General features: G+C 36.7%; 4 protein-coding genes and 1 non-coding gene across 5 annotated transcripts; 1 reads left to right on the forward strand and 4 right to left on the reverse strand.

Moving 5' to 3' along the window:
- Positions 1–883: 883 nt before the first annotated feature.
- On the forward strand, positions 884–1,596 carry LOC118052398 (agamous-like MADS-box protein AGL62). The gene has a single exon (XM_035063365.1). It carries the CDS (start codon positions 937–939, stop codon positions 1,594–1,596), a length of 660 nt encoding a protein of 219 aa, XP_034919256.1. The 5' UTR covers positions 884–936.
- Positions 1,597–1,945: 349 nt separating this feature from the next.
- LOC118052449 (tetraspanin-6) lies at positions 1,946–3,952 on the reverse strand. The gene is made up of 3 exons (XM_035063439.2): positions 3,336–3,952; positions 2,932–3,248; positions 1,946–2,221 (listed from the first exon to the last, which is right to left on the reverse strand). Exons 1-3 carry the CDS (start codon positions 3,825–3,827, stop codon positions 2,182–2,184), a joined length of 849 nt encoding a protein of 282 aa, XP_034919330.1. The 5' UTR covers positions 3,828–3,952; the 3' UTR covers positions 1,946–2,181.
- A 771-nt stretch (positions 3,953–4,723) lies between these two features.
- Positions 4,724–7,639, reverse strand: LOC118052432 (serine carboxypeptidase-like 27). The gene is made up of 8 exons (XM_035063415.2): positions 7,152–7,639; positions 6,783–6,878; positions 6,590–6,682; positions 6,422–6,507; positions 6,078–6,338; positions 5,745–5,968; positions 5,511–5,619; positions 4,724–5,387 (listed from the first exon to the last, which is right to left on the reverse strand). The coding sequence occupies exons 1-8, from the start codon at positions 7,537–7,539 to the stop codon at positions 5,244–5,246; spliced, it is 1,401 nt and encodes a 466-aa protein (XP_034919306.1). The 5' UTR covers positions 7,540–7,639; the 3' UTR covers positions 4,724–5,243.
- Positions 7,640–8,906: 1,267 nt separating this feature from the next.
- On the reverse strand, positions 8,907–14,956 carry LOC118052433 (serine carboxypeptidase-like 27). Its single transcript, XM_035063417.2, has 9 exons — positions 13,830–14,956; positions 13,629–13,724; positions 13,357–13,449; positions 13,172–13,257; positions 12,806–13,066; positions 11,339–11,466; positions 11,162–11,257; positions 9,585–9,690; positions 8,907–9,337 (listed from the first exon to the last, which is right to left on the reverse strand). The coding sequence occupies exons 1-9, from the start codon at positions 14,194–14,196 to the stop codon at positions 9,188–9,190; spliced, it is 1,383 nt and encodes a 460-aa protein (XP_034919308.1). The 5' UTR covers positions 14,197–14,956; the 3' UTR covers positions 8,907–9,187.
- A 1,070-nt stretch (positions 14,957–16,026) lies between these two features.
- TRNAH-GUG (transfer RNA histidin (anticodon GUG)) lies at positions 16,027–16,098 on the reverse strand. Its single transcript has one exon. It is a non-coding gene; the product is annotated as a tRNA-His (tRNA).
- Between the last annotated feature and the right edge of the window lie 746 nt (positions 16,099–16,844).

The following is a 16,844-nucleotide window of genomic DNA, read 5'->3' on the forward strand; positions in this document are numbered from 1 at the left end:
TTTTTATTTAGAATAATTTTTTATATTTTTAAATAATTTTTATATGCTAATATTAAAAATAATTTTTTAAAAATAAAAAATTTATTTTAATATATTTATAAATGAAAAATAATTTTATATGCCAATGCTATTATAATCTCAAACACACTTTATATATCGGCAAAGATAATTTTTATATCAAATAATATTTAAAAAAAAATTATATTTAATATGAACATATTAAAATAATCTAAAAATATTAAATAAAAAAATCAAATATTTATTAAATGTAATTTGGGCATATTTCCAAACACTATCAAATATAATTGCTAATATATCATGTATTATTTTTTAAAATTTAAGATTTTATGAACATTTTAATTAGTTTGGATGTAGATAGGTAATAAATACAGTAGGTCTGGTAACATTATCTCGATGAAGAAAAATATTAGAGTTGTACATAACAAATACAGCATATACAGTATTAATTATTGTCATTACCATTATTAATTAATTAACACTGGATAACAAAACTAATTAAAGAATATTTGATTGTATCTGTGTAACGAATATCTACGCATTTGATCCCAATAAAAATAGTTAGCCTAAATATTTATTAGTGAGATGTATTAATCATATAATTATCACTAAAAGTTTGTAACCTACGAAAGCCAAATGGTTTCTTAATTGCCAACTAATGGCTGTACTTAGTTCCTTAGTGATAAATTTAGAATTAAAGCACAAGATCACGTAACCTCCGAATCTTGATTAATCATGGACAAAAATAGAGAGTGAAGGCGTGATCCAGATGATAAGGAAGAGCTTGGAGGAAATGTTTTACCGTATAAATACCACAGGCATGATTTTCCCACCAAGCATACGAGCACAAGCCCTAACCAGGCATTTGGTATTTGTACGTATATTTGTTCTTCTCTGATATATCAACAGGTTCTTGCAATGGTGAACAAGAAGCCTACCATGGGTCGCCAGAAGATTAAGATTGAAAAAATAGCCAAGAAAAGTCATCTGCAAGTCACCTTCTCTAAGCGACGAGCCGGTCTTTTCAAGAAGGCTAGTGAACTTAGCACGCTTTGTGGAGTTGACGTAGCAATGATAGTTTTCTCCCCAGCTCAAAAGGCCTTTTCCTTTGGCCACCCTACTGTTGATTCCATGATGCATCGGTTTCTCACCGGAAGCCGCCCTCCTCCTCCTCCAAGTTCTGGCCTGCACCAGCTCATTGAAACGCGTCGAGATGCTAACGTCCATGAGCAAAACATGCAGTTAACTCAGATTCTTAATCAACTAGAGGCCGAAAAAAAGAATGGAGAAGTGCTTGACCAAATGAGGAAAGTCAATAGAAGCCGATGTTGCTGGGAAGCTCCGGTTGAAGAGCTTGAATTGCACGAGCTTGAACAGTTGAGAGGTGCTTTGGAGGAGCTAAAGAAGACCGTAGCAAAACAAGTGAACAATGTTTTGATCCAGTCCACCAGTTCTTTGCCCTTTTTGGCTGTAAATGGTGTCGGAGAAGTTGGAAATCTTGGGACCAAACTGGAGATTGATAATGCTTCGGCTGCTCTTCATTTCAACAATTTTGGTTATGCACAGAAGATTTGTTGAGACATATTCATATCCCTCAAGGGCTGAGCCTTGAAGATCTCTTATTTTCCCCTTAATTATATCATTGACTAATGTCTCGTTAGCAATTCTGCGGATTTAAACATTGCAACAACTTGTTGATTATTTTAGAAACCGCGTTTGCTATTCCTGGTTTATATATATTTATCATTGGAAAATGACCTTCTAGCGTTGAGAGTTCTTGAGTGATTAATCTAACTTCAAAATCAGGAGATTGTCATATATGGCCAGTTTAATTTAAAGATCAAGAAGATCTGTGGATATAATTATAGCCTAGTACGTAGGTGTAATTGAACCCTTAACGAATCTGAACCTGCATGATGCAGAGGGGTTGAAAAGTAAAAGGAAGATACTGCTGTGATCTTTGAAAATAAAGGCAAATCCATCTTTGTACAGATAAAAAAGAAAAAGAAAACAGCAAACAAGAAGAGTCTGGAAAAGGACTGTGAAAGGTGACCTTGAAACTTCCAAGATGTCCCATACACTGGAAAAACAACTGAATTGTCCCAACTTTAGAACACCAGATAACATACGCTGAAGATTTTTGAAGGATCATTGGAGCTTCAGCTAGTAAAGCTGTTCTCTCTTGTCCTGCCACCATCTCCACCTGTAAAGAAGGAAACCAAAAGCACGACTCACTGTTTTGCTTCATGATAGCGGTTGACTCTGTAAACACGGCCACGCACAACTAAACAGGGTCTTAGCAGAGGGATCTTTACTAGCCATCTTACCCTGGGCCCATTAATGCGGGCCTAATTGTAGCTTGAGAAAAAGATTGAAGTACAGCTAGACTTTTGCAAAATGAAAATTCGGTGCATAATTAAAAAAAAAAAATAGAAAATTTGGTGAATGAAAATAGAAATTTCAATGTAAACTTTTGGTGATTAAATCAAACACTCAAGTTTATCAAATCTCCTAAGTTCTTTTATTTTACTCACAGAGATTTTTCTATTTTATTTTTTCCCTTCTGTATATAATATTTAATTTTTGAAATTTCAACCTCGATGAGCGTGTGTTCTACGGGGTTTGCCAAAATCTCCATGATTTTGTGAGAAATCTCAAACCCTTAATCAGAATCTCTTTACATGAATACTACCTTTAAATAAAACAAAAAATCTAAGGCATGGATTAGTGAATACACACACACCTGATGTGGTTTTTTTAAAAAAAAAAAACAAATTCAAATCTTAATGATCACCAATAATTTATTTTATTATTATTATTATTATAAATAAAGGAGTTCTATCCTCGTCGTGTAGCCATTCAATGAACCTCCTAATAATAATTAAAAAAAAAAATGATTTGTTGTTTTCTTACCAGTAATAATCCCATCTGGGTCGGACTTTGGTCATCCGGTTCTCCCCATACGGGTAATCAGTCTCAGCCCTTCTTGTATTTTGGAAAGCACAGCACCCTATCGAGTAAATCCCAATCAGAAACACCAGCATCACGACGTTAAGAACTGAAAGCTTGTGCCAGTCCCTTCTAACATCTTCAAGAACTCCAGCTTTGCATGAATCACACTCATAGCACAGTAAAGTCGGGGCGTTACTCCACCTGTAGCAGTCCGGGTCTTGGGCTACCGCCGTTGCCATGTTGTAGTTACATGAAGTTGGTGGCTTGCAACATCCAGACTGCACCAAGAATCATAAATATGATCAGTAAAAACTAGCCATAAGGCCAGATTTCAAGAGAGAACACGTTGTTTAATTACACTGTACCTGTATGGGAGACATGTCTTTCTCAAGATAATCAAGAGGAGTCCAGGAGGCGAGTTTAGCACAGGTCTTGGAACCCAGTATGCAACTCCTAATGGTTCTCCAGTAATCAGGATCTTTAATTTTATTCCTCAACCATGGAGAATAATCTTCAATCCTGTACTCCTTATAAACCCTACCAGGCACCTCCACACCGCCACCTTGGCTAGTGACAACAAAGCCAAATATGGTCAAACCCATTAAGGCTGCAATGAGGAATAGCATGACTACTAAGTAAACCCAGAGTGCCCATGCTACATGGAAGCATGCACCAATGAAGCCAGCTAGTGAGATTATAAGGACAACGAAACCTACGACAAGAAGTGGGGTTTGAAGGAAACTTTCACAGGTTGTGCTCCTCCTTGCCATCCATAAACCTCCACCAATTATTGGTATAGATGCTAAGAGAGTGAAAAGATTCAAGAAACCAATTACTGTGTTGCTAAACCTATACATCTCTGTCTTCGGTTTGAAATCTCTAAACGTTAGAATACAGTACTAAACCCAAACATCTGTTACTCTCTCCCTCTTTTGCTCTGTTTCTACTAGTATTCTCCCTCTCTCTTTATTAATTGTGACGCTTCTTTTCTTGTTATATGGTGTCTTCTTCAGCTTTTTTTTTTTTCACTTTTTAATGGTGGCGTTGCTTTTCTTTAATTTATGTTCCTGCGGGATTCAAGAATTCAAAATGCTTGTAAACTTTGCTCTATCTGCTTTTCTTGTATTAATGTATTCAAAAAATCTTTATCTGACGTATGTAGAATGACTTTATTATACCTCTTAGCCGGCAAGTAACTTTGTTAAGCATTTAGATCGACTAATCTGCCCTGCAAGCACACTGGCATGTGTTGGGATTCCTAATCTAAGTATTAAACTGGTTACAAACAGTATTTCACTAAATTTTAAAAAATTATTATTTTATATTTTTAGATTATTTATACATGCTAATGTTAAAAAAAAATTAAAAATATAAAAATATATTATTTTAATATATTTTCAAATAAAATACATTTTAAAAAATAATCGCTATTATATTTCTAAAAACTATCAAAATTGAACTGCAATTTTCAAAACATATCAAATTATCTTTTAACTAATGGAAAAAATCCCCCTTTTTTGTTCTCGATAAAAATGCATGGTTGCTCTCCATTACTTTTACATGTACCAATGAGATGGGAAGTTTATTCACGGTAAGAAATGACTCGAGTCTCTTTTATGTTACCAAATATTCTCTGAAAATATGGTAATGGCATCAATTTGACCAAGGCAAGCAAAGAATACAAGGTATTTAGGTAATTACAAGCTTGTAGTACAGTGAGTTGCTTTTAGGGCATGGAGCCCTTCTTTAGCTTTCTTTTGAAGTCATGATCAGAACCAGAATTATCTACGGGTGGTGGATAATAGAATATATTGAAGCTTCCTTATCTCCACAAATCTTTTGTTTTAGTGCCTTGTTTGATTCTGTTTACGGCTCCACTAGACAATCTCATTTCTTAATGGCAAAGAATTTCCACCATGTTTCTTATCCATTGCTCAGCAACGACAAAAAATAACTAGGAAATGGTTGCATCAAAAGACCTGAAAACTTTCAGTGTTCATATTTTATTCTTAGCTGCATTGAAAGAAAGCAGTGGAAAGATAAATGAGGCTACTCTGTCAATTCTCCTTTTAGTTTGTTTAATCAAATTGCCTCACTGCACCTTTAGAATTATCATACACAGCACAAACGTGTACTGATGCATATGCAGAGGGCAATTTGACCTTATTGCAAGAGAAATACAAATGATGATTTGGACAGAAAGAATAAGAACACTCTGTAATTTGCTAGTAACGTCCTTGAGTCGAGGCTGAGTCGAGGAAAGTCCTCGAGGACTAAAGTGCTGGCATGGGTTCATTTTTCAGAAATTGCCTAAATAGCAATAAAGCGAGTCGAGGCTGAGTCAAAGGCACTTCATGGCCTGCTCCCCTTACTGTCACATAGGTCAAGCCCTTGTAAACTTGGCTCCAGCCACCAACCTAAACAAGCAATCCATGAAAAAGAACCATAGATACCACCAGAAAACTCTTAGAGCTTACAGAATATATGAAAATTATATGTACAAAAACCATGACTTTATATAGCATATGCAGACGGCTAACCTGTTGATGGCCATCATACCAAGCATACCAGCTTGTGTTGGTCTCAAGCTGTAGAGCATTAATGGAGTATCTGGTCGCAGTAAGTGGCAAAATTGCGTCTGCATCACCACTGTCGGTGGAACAAATATCAATTTGAGAAATATGGGATCTTTTTTTTTAACTAATTATGACACGCCTGAATGCAAATTTTCAAAATGGACGACTTATGATTTTCTTTTTTGAACATGATCTTACCTGAAAACCCATATTCTAATACCAGCTGCTATAAGTTCTTTGAAGATTGGCAACATGGATTTAGGAGAATCACTCCACATGCTCCTAACAACAGAACTGCAACTGACCCAAGGATGAGGAACCCTAGTGATGTTGGCGTGAAGAGCCTTTTGCACCTCTGGACGGTTCATGTATCTTTTTGTGTGCATCACCACACACTCGTCATTTCCTCTGAATTTCCATGGCTAACTCCCAACAAACAAAAGCTAGCAACTCATTAGACAAACAAATTCACACGTTGCGCCAATAATTGGAAAATGTGATAAGGGATTTTTGAGTGATCCAAGAATATACCAGTGAATGCTTTAGATTGTGTCTAAGAGTACTGATTGCATTGCAAGGAGGGCTGTAAATGCTATAAGGATTGATATCTCCAAACTCTGAATATGCCCTCTCTAAAGCACCGTAACATTCATTCCGGGGGAACAAGAACGTATTATTTGCGCAGAACTTCTTTAAATCTTCATAAGTGGAATCGGATATCAATCCATGGTTCCACCAGAACTCGTGTGTGCCAGTGTTATCATGATAATCATCCAAGAGCGGATTGCCTAACTGCAAAATAAAAAATTAAGATTGCATCTCAAGATATCCTTGGACTAATTTTTTAATGCTGTTAATGGCACCGATTGACATACCAAGAAACCTATAAAATTAATGGCAGGATTCTTGACCCCCTTATTTCTCCGGGCTATAATCCGTGACAGCTCAGGAATGTAATGGCCTGAAAGTGGATTAACAAAATATTAATTAATGCAAGCAAATTAGTCAAACAGTAGGTGGTGGTGAGCAATTAATTATCTAACCTGCATAGCTTTCGCCAGCAATGTAAAAGGGCCTGTGGTTGTATCGAGGGAACCTCTCAAGCCAGTTAATCAGAAATGTGTAGGCATCTTCGGCTGCATTTTCATAATTCAGCAATAATAATCTAGTTAGGATAGAGGCTAACAAGCTTTTTGACAAATTATAACATAATTATATATATACTTGTACAGATACCTGTCCTCCCGTCACCAACCGTGTATATATCTGATGAAGTATTTGAATAAGAAAATCCCACACCAGCAGGTGAATCAAGAAACAGCAAATTTGCCACTGCGACAGCCAAAACTCTGTAATTTTATCTATTTGTTTGTTTTTCTTGGTAGCAACATCATGCTGATCAAAATAATTCACAGACACAGTACTTGCCCCAATGTACATGAAACTATATGCAATTTAATACAGACGCCACCATCAGTACAGGTCCCATCTAAATATAAACGTGGCCTTGATCACTGGTTATAATGAATAACAATAAACTGTTAATATAACCCATCAAGTCACTAACCATAGAGATTATTAGATGATTGTCTTAATCATGTTTACCTTTATTCCAAGCATATGGATTCAAATGGAGGGTCTCGCCATCGGGTCGGACCCTAAATGGGCCGACCTCCTCTGAAGCTCCATAGGCCACAGATGAGCAACCTGGCCCGCCATTGAGCCATAAAACTAGTGGCTTAGATCTGGGCTTGACAATCTTGGGGGCCTCAATCAACCAATAAAAGAGGGCCCTACCTTCCACTGGGTCTACAGTGATGTAGCCGGAGAATTGAGAGAAGCTCACATTTGGCGGTTGCCCTGGTAGCTTCATAATCCTATCCCTCCTCTGCTCTTCAAGGTGATCATGATTGGTGACTGCAGGAGTAGAAAGCAAGAGAGTAGCAAGATTCAAGACAGCGAGGAGAAAGCAAGAGGAGCTCTTGATGCGCATTGTGACAAGTGAAAATCAGGCTTTGCTTGTGTTGAATGTGTGGGTTCGGAGTCCTTGAAGAGTGTTTTATGTAGTTGTTATTAGTTTGTGATCCACTGACTTCTGCCCCTGCTTTAGGTTGTCTAAGAGTATAATCAAAGCATTTATTTTGAAAAACTGTATAGGCTGCCAAGTCAGTTTATTATATATGTTATCATTTCTTGACTTCTTCCATGCATCATGCACTGTATATTGTACTTCCTTTTGTTGAATTGCATGCACAAATGGCGTGGTGGTCAATGCTTTTATTTGTTTTCTGTGTCGATAATTGGTAGTTTGTACTCCTCAGGATTCTGGGGTGGGTAGAAAAATAGTAGTTTCTTTTTAAAATATATTTTTTAGATATATATTAAAATAATATTTTTTATTTTTAAAATTTATTTTTAATATTAATTTAAAAACAGGTTAAAACTGAATCTTGAACACCCCCTTCATCATCAAAAGTTTTCTATATATTTTTTTCAATCCAAAGCCGTTGGCAATTTTATTCACCTTTGAAATTCATTGAACGAATGTTCTTTTAGAGTGAGTTCCTTTCGAGTACTAAAAATAAAAGACAGGTAAACTATCTTAAATTTCGACAGGAGATATTATGAGACCGAGATTCAGGATGCCTTTGTAATAGAGCCTTGAGAGGTAGAGTTTATGCAATAAGAGGGAGGGGATTCGAAACGAACGTGTTGATCCACAGTTTTAGCCATGTTTTGGCTACTATATGGGTGCCAAGCATGAGAATTATAATATTGCAGTGAGCTGGATAAGACCATGGACCACTTCCTTTGAAGGCGTTGGTGGCATTGATGGCGCCTGTGCATTCTCCCATAAGCAACACCCACATGGGGCATGTGGTCCTGCTAGAGCACGCTGTTCCTCTTTGCCTCCAGGAATTCTGGACTTCTGGGTGTTACACTGTTTCCTGGATTGATAGATCATAAAACTAGGAGTACATCCGCCCTGCATTTCGTTGCTTTTGAGGCACGAGTCCATTATTATACCTTCTAATTGACAGTGATGACCCTTTTCCTATGTTTTATGATTGTAATATTTCTGTTAATGTTCAAAATGATGAGTTTGCAAGAAATTTTGAATTGTGTGATTCGTGCATATAAGGTCAGAAGTACGAGTTACTGCTCCTTCACTCTATCCATATCAGTCCACGGCGTTTGTCTTGGCGCATATTTGATGTTCAGGCTTCAATGCAGGGTGATGTACATTGAAGAGGAACAGAGAGAAGACTGAAGAAGCCTTTGCACCCCCATGGTGTTAATCTGTTGATTCTGCGATTTGTTTACTGGATTTGGAGGTGAGGTTTTCAAAAATAACGCTACTTAGGGCACAAACGTTTTAACTCCATTACCTGTAAATCTCTTACAAATGAGTACAATTCTGTGGTCAAGACTTACAGTTTAAATAATTGAGTTACTATAAAGAATAGTTTCTTACATATGAATAGGCTACAACTTCAAATATAGAAATGATGCACTTGAAGGAAGAATGGAGGGGCACTCGAGAGGAATGCTTCTCTTATTGTGTCATTTGCCGGTCCCTGTATATGAACAATTCTATTATTTATGACTTGTTTATTCACCGGAGATCGATGAATGGAGGACTAAAAGCTTTGGCCAGGCATGGATTTGTTCTTCAAAAATGATCTGAAAAGAATAAATGCTTGTCGAGGGCGATGGAGTGGAACCTCGTGTCCTGCTCCGGTTACCGTTACGAAAGACAGCCCTTTATATACTTGGCTCCACCCACCAACCTATTACAGAAACACGAAAAGCTGGGAGATGAGCAAATTACCATGGCCTTGTTCCAACCATGGGCTACAGCAAGAGTATTATCATACGACCCTTTTTTCAGTACTGGTTATCATCATTTCCATAAACAGAAGAGTATGGCAACATTACAAGAAAATATGCTAAATCCCAACCATAAAAACGTCGCTGTCCAACGGTTTCACCAAAATAAGTTGCCTCTAACATTTTGTTGTCGGTAAAGATGCTTACCTTTCCGTTGTCATACCAAGGATACCAATTGATAATAGTTGGTAGCTTTAAGGCATCAATGGAGTATCGAGTTGCAGTCACAGGAACCACTGCATCAGTATCTCCACTGGTCAAAGAGATAAAACAGAATTAGATGCAATGCATGACGACTTAAAAACAATTGAAAGCAAATGGTTTTAATGCTGAACAGTGCCAAAGAGAAAAAAACAACGGACAAATCCTACTTGACAACGATAACGTCTGACCTTTTTTCATATCTTGGCATTGCAAGGCATGCATGCCATACTGCTAAAAAGTAGGAGAATATTTTATATCACCACAGTGAATTCTTCAAGTTGAAAAACCAAAAACAAAATATATTCCGTTATTTATATATAACCATAGTTTTTTTGTCATTATTAAGCAGCTGTTTTTCTATCCCTTTTACGCTCAGTTTTCAGATGCTACGTTCGTGTTGACTTTGGTGTCTCTTCTTAGTACATGGTTCATACACTTCCACCTAACATAAGAAGCACCTTGGCCCAGTGCAATCATTGTTGCTAGGGCACATGATGTGTCTCAACTTCTGTAAACAAATCCGAAGTCATCAATCGTTATCAACAGTCAACACTACTACCTATTGCAGACAAGCTTCCCTGTCCAGGCATGGAGATTAGGTGGTCGAGAAATCAGCAGTTCAATAGAAAATTGTTTTGTTCCAGCTTCCCAGTTCCCAGCTACCATATTTAGATGAAAATATCATTCAACAAAACCTTTAGTCTCTTTGCCAACCAACTTAGCCCATGTATATTTAGTTGCAAACAAGGGTTAAACTCAGTATTCCATAAAAACAGACCACTAGATCCAAATAAATTTAAAATAGATCAACACAGGCTAGTTGGGATCAGCTAAACAAATCCTTTTCTTCGTTCCACTGTCTATGGCTACTGTTCTTTGGGATGTTCGAAACAACTCCATATCAAAAGGAGGATCCACATGTACAAGCCAGCAAATTACAAAAAGGAGAAAAGTAATTAAAGCAGACATGGGATGTTGGGAATCGTAAATATTTCCTGCACCCCAAATGAAGAGGACAAGGATTTAACCTCTTGATAATTTCAAACACCAAATGGGTCATCAACCTAGTCTCTCCTCTGATACCAAATTTAAGGACAAGATTTTAAGCCAAGATCATACGGTCAATATTTGCAGTACCGACAAATGTTCAAACAAAGGACAATGAGGAGTACTGTCAATCAGCTTTATTTCGTAATCCCATTTTGAGGCATTTGCTGTGGCAAATTTCTAGGCGAAGTGAAACCATGTCATGGTAAAAACTGATCATTTTGACCATGACTTTTACAAGAAATGACTCCATACTGTTCCTTAATTAATGGGCTATAACGCAGTGAAACCTTCAAACAGCTGTTTCTCAGATCCCCTTCTCACTGAGAACAAGCATTGAAAAAAGGTTCATGCATAATCAATTCTGCCAATATTCCTACTTGAACCACCATCGCGTGAATTCTTCAAAGAACTAAACAGATTTCCCTAATTTAATCCAGAACGAGGGAATAGAGGAAAAGATGGGAACTTACCTGTAGACCCATATCCTTAGACCTGCAGTAATGAGTTCTTTATATATAGGAAGCATGGAAAGTGGAGAATCTGCCCAGTAGTCTCCAACAATATCACTGTAAAGTAGTGATTTAGTTAACAGTATTATTGGAAGATTTGAAACAGAATTCTCAAAAGCTGCAGAGCAAAAATCTTACCTGCATGTTTTCCATGGGTATGGGATCCCAGTTACATTTGCATGGAGTGCCTTCTGGACTTCAGGGTGATTGAAGTACACTTTAGAGTACCTTTCTGTGCAGGGATCATATGCTCTGGACATCCATGGCTGCGTTTCAAAGTAATAGAAATGAGCTTGGTGTAAATATTAATGACCGGTCAATGCCCGTGATATGGAAACAGTGAATGCACTTCTGTAAAGCATTTCTAGGCAACTCATCAGGCAATGAACAGTATTTACATTCAGGAATTATTTGGTGAAAAACTTTTTACCTAACATTTATCATGGGAAATTCAAGAATGGAAAACAAACAAAAATCTGAAGGAAAATCAGACGTGCAAGTAAGAAACACATGTCATCATTTATGTGACACTCACTGTAGTGGAATATTTTAGAAACTGTAGAGAACATAATCTTACAGATTAGGACCTAAGATCAAAAGAAAAGGAATAGCTCCATATTACTGTGATATGAAAAGACTAGAAGAATTTGGCACAAAGTTGGAAGAATTCATGGTCAGAAACATCAATGGATGATGCCAGAACCACAATTTATGGTCCAACAACCACAAACTTGATGTACGTCAGAAACTTAAAGTTAACATTTAACAGACGTGCAAGTAAGAAACACATGTCATCATTTATTTGACACTCACTGTAGTGGAATCTTTTAGAAACTGTAGAGAACATAATCTTACAGATTAGGACCTAAGATCAAAAGAAAAGGAATAGCTCCAGATTACTGTGATTTGAAAAGACTAGAAGAATTGGCACAAAGTTGGAAGAATTCATGGTCAGAAACTGCAATGGATGATGCCAGAACCACAATTTATGGTCCAACAACCACAAACTAGATGTACGTCAGAAACTTAAAGTTAACATTTAACAGCTACGTTCAGTAACCACGATGAGCCCACAAATTAATTAGCCATTTTGGAAGAAAATCACTGTAAGAAAGTTTTTTAACAACAGACAGAGTATATTTGCAAATCGGAACCAGGTGGATAATTTTGTTTAAATGCAAATATTTTGATTATTGGCATACGAATACTTTTGTAGTTACTGCGAGATTATCCAGGAAACTTGCATGTACCTCTTTCCGTCTAAGAAAAGTTGCTATCTTCCAATGTCTATTCAAGCTATTGGTGGTAGAATTTAAACATAATCGGAAAAGACCAGACTTGTTCAGGATATTTTACCATACAAATCCAAGACTTAGAGGTTGGTGCCAAAAACCACTTGGAATGTCAAAAAAGACTGTTGTTAGTAAATGAAACCACGATAGCCCTTTTTCAGGTAAGAAATATTGTGCTAGATGCAGAGAATCCACTTTTGATAGCTATGCATCAGGTTCCTAGACCGACTTGTCTTACATGTGTCTTTCTGCTGACAGTTAAGGGGAATTCCTTGATAATATTGACAGAGAGAAAGATATGATAAAATCTTACATAATGACCCCTTAGATTGTGCCTCAATGCTGCAGTGTTATTGCAAGGCTGTGTGAAAATGCTGTACGGATCAATGTTCCCTTGCTCCAACTCTGCAAGCATGAGAGCCTTGATGCATTCTACTGATGGGTGCGTGGAGGATTCAAAATCACAGGTGACGCGTAAAGTTTGATAGGTGGAATCAGAAATTAAACCATGGGTCCACCAGTACTCAAAGGTGCCAACAAAATCATGATAATCATCAGTGACTGCATTTCCCACCTACAAGAGAGAAAAGGACATTGAGCCGATTATACACTTGCCATTAAGCAATGGAAGTTGATAGAATTTCCAAATCTTTATGAATAATGAGTTCTGTGTTCTCACCAAAAATCCCTTGAAGTTAATTACAGGATTCTTAATTCCCTTGTTCTTTTGATAAACAACTTGAGACAACTGAGGTACATAGTGACCTGAAACCGAATTTCAAACAAGTAAATCAGAGTGCAATCTTTAAGATGAACAAGAGAGAAAGTTAAACGAAATAAAAGAAAAGGTGTGCAATTTAAAACCTGCATAGCTTTCTCCAGCAATGTAGAAATCTCTATATTTGTATTGTGGAAACCTTTCAAACCAATTGACTAGAAATGTGTACGCATCTTCGGCTACAATTGCACGATGCACAGTTTCCAAAAGCATTTAAAGAAGTCAAAATCAATTAACTTTAAGCTAAAGGGGACATATAATCACATTGAATCAGGTAACATTTAAGTAGTACAATAATAAAGGCTTTGCTGAATGACGACTGAAAGTACTCAAAAATTGAACAAATGAAATAAATTACCAGTTCTCTGGTCACCAGCCGTGTACAAATCCGATGATGTATTTGAATATGAAAAACCAACACCAGCTGGAGATTCAAGGAACAGCAAATTTGCCACTGCCACCACCACCAACAACAAAATAGAAATGAGGTAAATTACAAGGAGAACAGGTTGTAGCACAGAATAGGAAGTGCATTCCATCAATTATCTATCAGACATACACTTATTCCAAGCGTACGGGTTAAAGTAAAGAGTTTTGCCATCAGGCCTGATGCGAAAAGGTCCAATCTCCTCAGCTGCTCCATAAGCAACAGAGGAGCAACCAGGGCCTCCATTTAGCCACAAAACAAGTGGTCTGGACTCAGGACTACGACTCGTTGGTGCCTCAACCAGCCAGTAAAACAAGGCCCTACCAGCTTGTTGGTTCACAGTCACATAACCTGAGTACTGATTGAACTCTACATTCACTGGCTGCCCTGGCAAAGATGTGATTTTGTCTCTTTGTTGATCTTCTAGAGGAGAGCATATACAAGAATAGACAAAAAGAGAGACTAGAAGGGAAAGAATAGAGAGTAAAGAATGATCCATTAATCAATGAACTAAAGAAATGATACAAATCAAGCAAAACCCAGAAACAGAAGTCACAAAAAGTTTCCGACTCTGCAATGAAATTGTCAAGACAGCGCTACAGGGACATGATCTAGAGAGAGACAAAGAGTCGATGAACAAACGCGAGAAGAAAAAAAGGACAGACAGCCACTTAAAGTGACTAAATAACAGACACAAGCGCAACAAAGAGCATGCCTTTTGATATTAATAATAGCAAACACAAGCACAAGTAAAACCAAGTAACAAAAATCCGGAATCACTGCACCGTCAACAAAATACAAAACAAAACCCGGTAACACCGATCAAAAAAAATGTATCTGGGTTTTTTAGAATGAACTTAAAAAGAATCACAAAAACAGATAAAACCCAGATCCCAAAATATCTGAGTTTTTACCAAGAAGAAATCAATACAAAGAGAGACCTAAAAAGAAGAGATGTGAGAGATTTATAATGAAGAATTGGGGGCACTTAAATTCATATTCCCAGTGGTTGTGATTAGCTGTCTGTGTAAGGTATGGTGTGAATACAAGCTTGCAGTTTATTGTTTAGTGTCTCTTTTTTTATTGCTGTTGTGGCATGTTGGATAATAACCATTCAACGCCAAGATTTTTTATTTATTCCGTCTCTTCGAGTATGGTTTTATCAGGCAAATGCCTGAAACAGGTAAGAGGTACACATGGGCTAGTTTTGAAAAGTATTTGAATAAACCAAAAGGTTTGTAGCTTTTCAACTGAATCTTGTAGATAAAACGATGCCAGGAATGAGGTAAGACTCAAGAACGATAAAAGAAAGCTTCTCATAGCCAGTTAAAATAGGTCTATGAATATTCATCAGCCAATAATAGTGCAAGAGTCGTTGTTCTGGTTGACCCAAAAAAAAAAACTCTGGCATGTACTGGTGTGGTGTGGCTAAGCTTGGTGGCCCACTGAATTTAACTTCCATGAATGACCAATGGCAGATGGACATGGTGGACCTGGCAATTGCTAACAAAGCTTTCATCTTGTTGCTTGCTGTAGGTTTTTCCGTTTCCTTTTCTTTTTCCTGGATTGGCAGCAAAGCCATCACACCCTTGCTTACAGTTTAACTGCATATTTGAATAGATTTCTTGTTTCTTTTTTAGATTAATTTTCTATATACATGAAATCTAATTCAGGTCTGGTTAATAATGTTTCTGAAGATTTAGAAAAACATCAGAATTCTTAAATTGGAATACACCTTTTGCTGGAGACATGACACATTACGTACATTGCCCATCATCTACATTATAAAGGAAAAAAGAAGGAGAATATGCAAAGAGAAAGAAAAGAAATGGAGGGAGGAAAGGAATATTTCGTTTCAGAAAAGCCATTCTCGTGTTTTCAAAATTTTATATATGTGTTATTTGTGTGCATAAATGAATGTATTCCTTTCTTGCAGATGACTGCCATTCTTCCCACAGGGGTCAGGAGAGAAAAGTGGAGTCATTTTCTTCATTAATCCTTAAAATATTGTACCCCCATCTATTGTTTGGTTAATTTTATTACAAATGGTCGTGTTTTTTTTTTTGTCCCTTCTGGGAAATTTTAGCTCGTAAGATTACTATTATTAAACTCGTCAACTAGCAGAAAAAATACAAGGATAACAAGGAGCGCTGCTGCGCAAGTTGATGCTCAGGAAAGCAAAACTGCGAAGGCTTGAAAATGATGGCTTCGGTATGGGCCAAAACATGCGGCCATGTTCGAGCTAAGGAGCGCTACTCGTGTCAGCATTATGTTCGTTGCGGTAGTTTTTTTATTTTTTTTTCTTAAGAGATAAAAAAAACAATCTTAGTGTGGCTGCTGGGATTCGAGCCCAGGTCTCCACGGCCACAACGTGGAATTCTTACCACTAAACTACAGCCACTTCTTGTTTAACTGGGGAGGATAATACTTAATTATAAATTGAAATACCATTGTTTCTTTCCAGTGTTTTTTATGGGTGAGTGATGCTTTTCTTGGCTGCTTGGAATCTGCTTTTCGTATTTCAAGACCTCCTGCTTATTACTTATGGCAGGATCTTAAACTTTATAGAAAGTTCACTTGGAAGTGTGGTTTTAGTTAATTTTTAAAATGTTTTTATGTGAAAATATATGAAAATAATTATTTTATTTTTTAATAATTATTTTTTAGATCAATATATCAAAACTATCCAAAATATATAAGAAATTTATTTTTTAATAAAAAAATTAATTTAAAAAAAAATGGGTTGGCCTGTATTTTGTATTTTCAATCGGGCTCATAATTATATGCAAATCATAAATACCCGTAAATTCTATCTTGCTGGTGTGCAAAGCCTAGAGCGAGGCATCCAGCAATTTGAGGCCCGATAATTGAATTCAGCTGGACTTTCATCTCAGCCTTTGGGCCTCCGGTGCTCTTTAATTTGCTTACAATCAGTTAAGCTCATGGTTAAAAATTCTTCCAATTAGATGCCCATTATTAGATGTTTGTTATATTTAAATAATCTATTACCTCAAACAAACCAGTCTAATTAATGTATCTAGTACGTTCCATGACATGTTTCGACGTGAGTGACTATCTATTATGTCAATTAAAATTGAAGAATTTTATTGATTTCTTGATTAATAATCTATATATATATATAAAAAA

The sequence above is a fragment of the Populus alba genome, chromosome 8 (genome assembly GCF_005239225.2).
Source record: "Populus alba chromosome 8, ASM523922v2, whole genome shotgun sequence".
Taxonomy (NCBI): Eukaryota; Viridiplantae; Streptophyta; class Magnoliopsida; order Malpighiales; family Salicaceae; genus Populus; species Populus alba.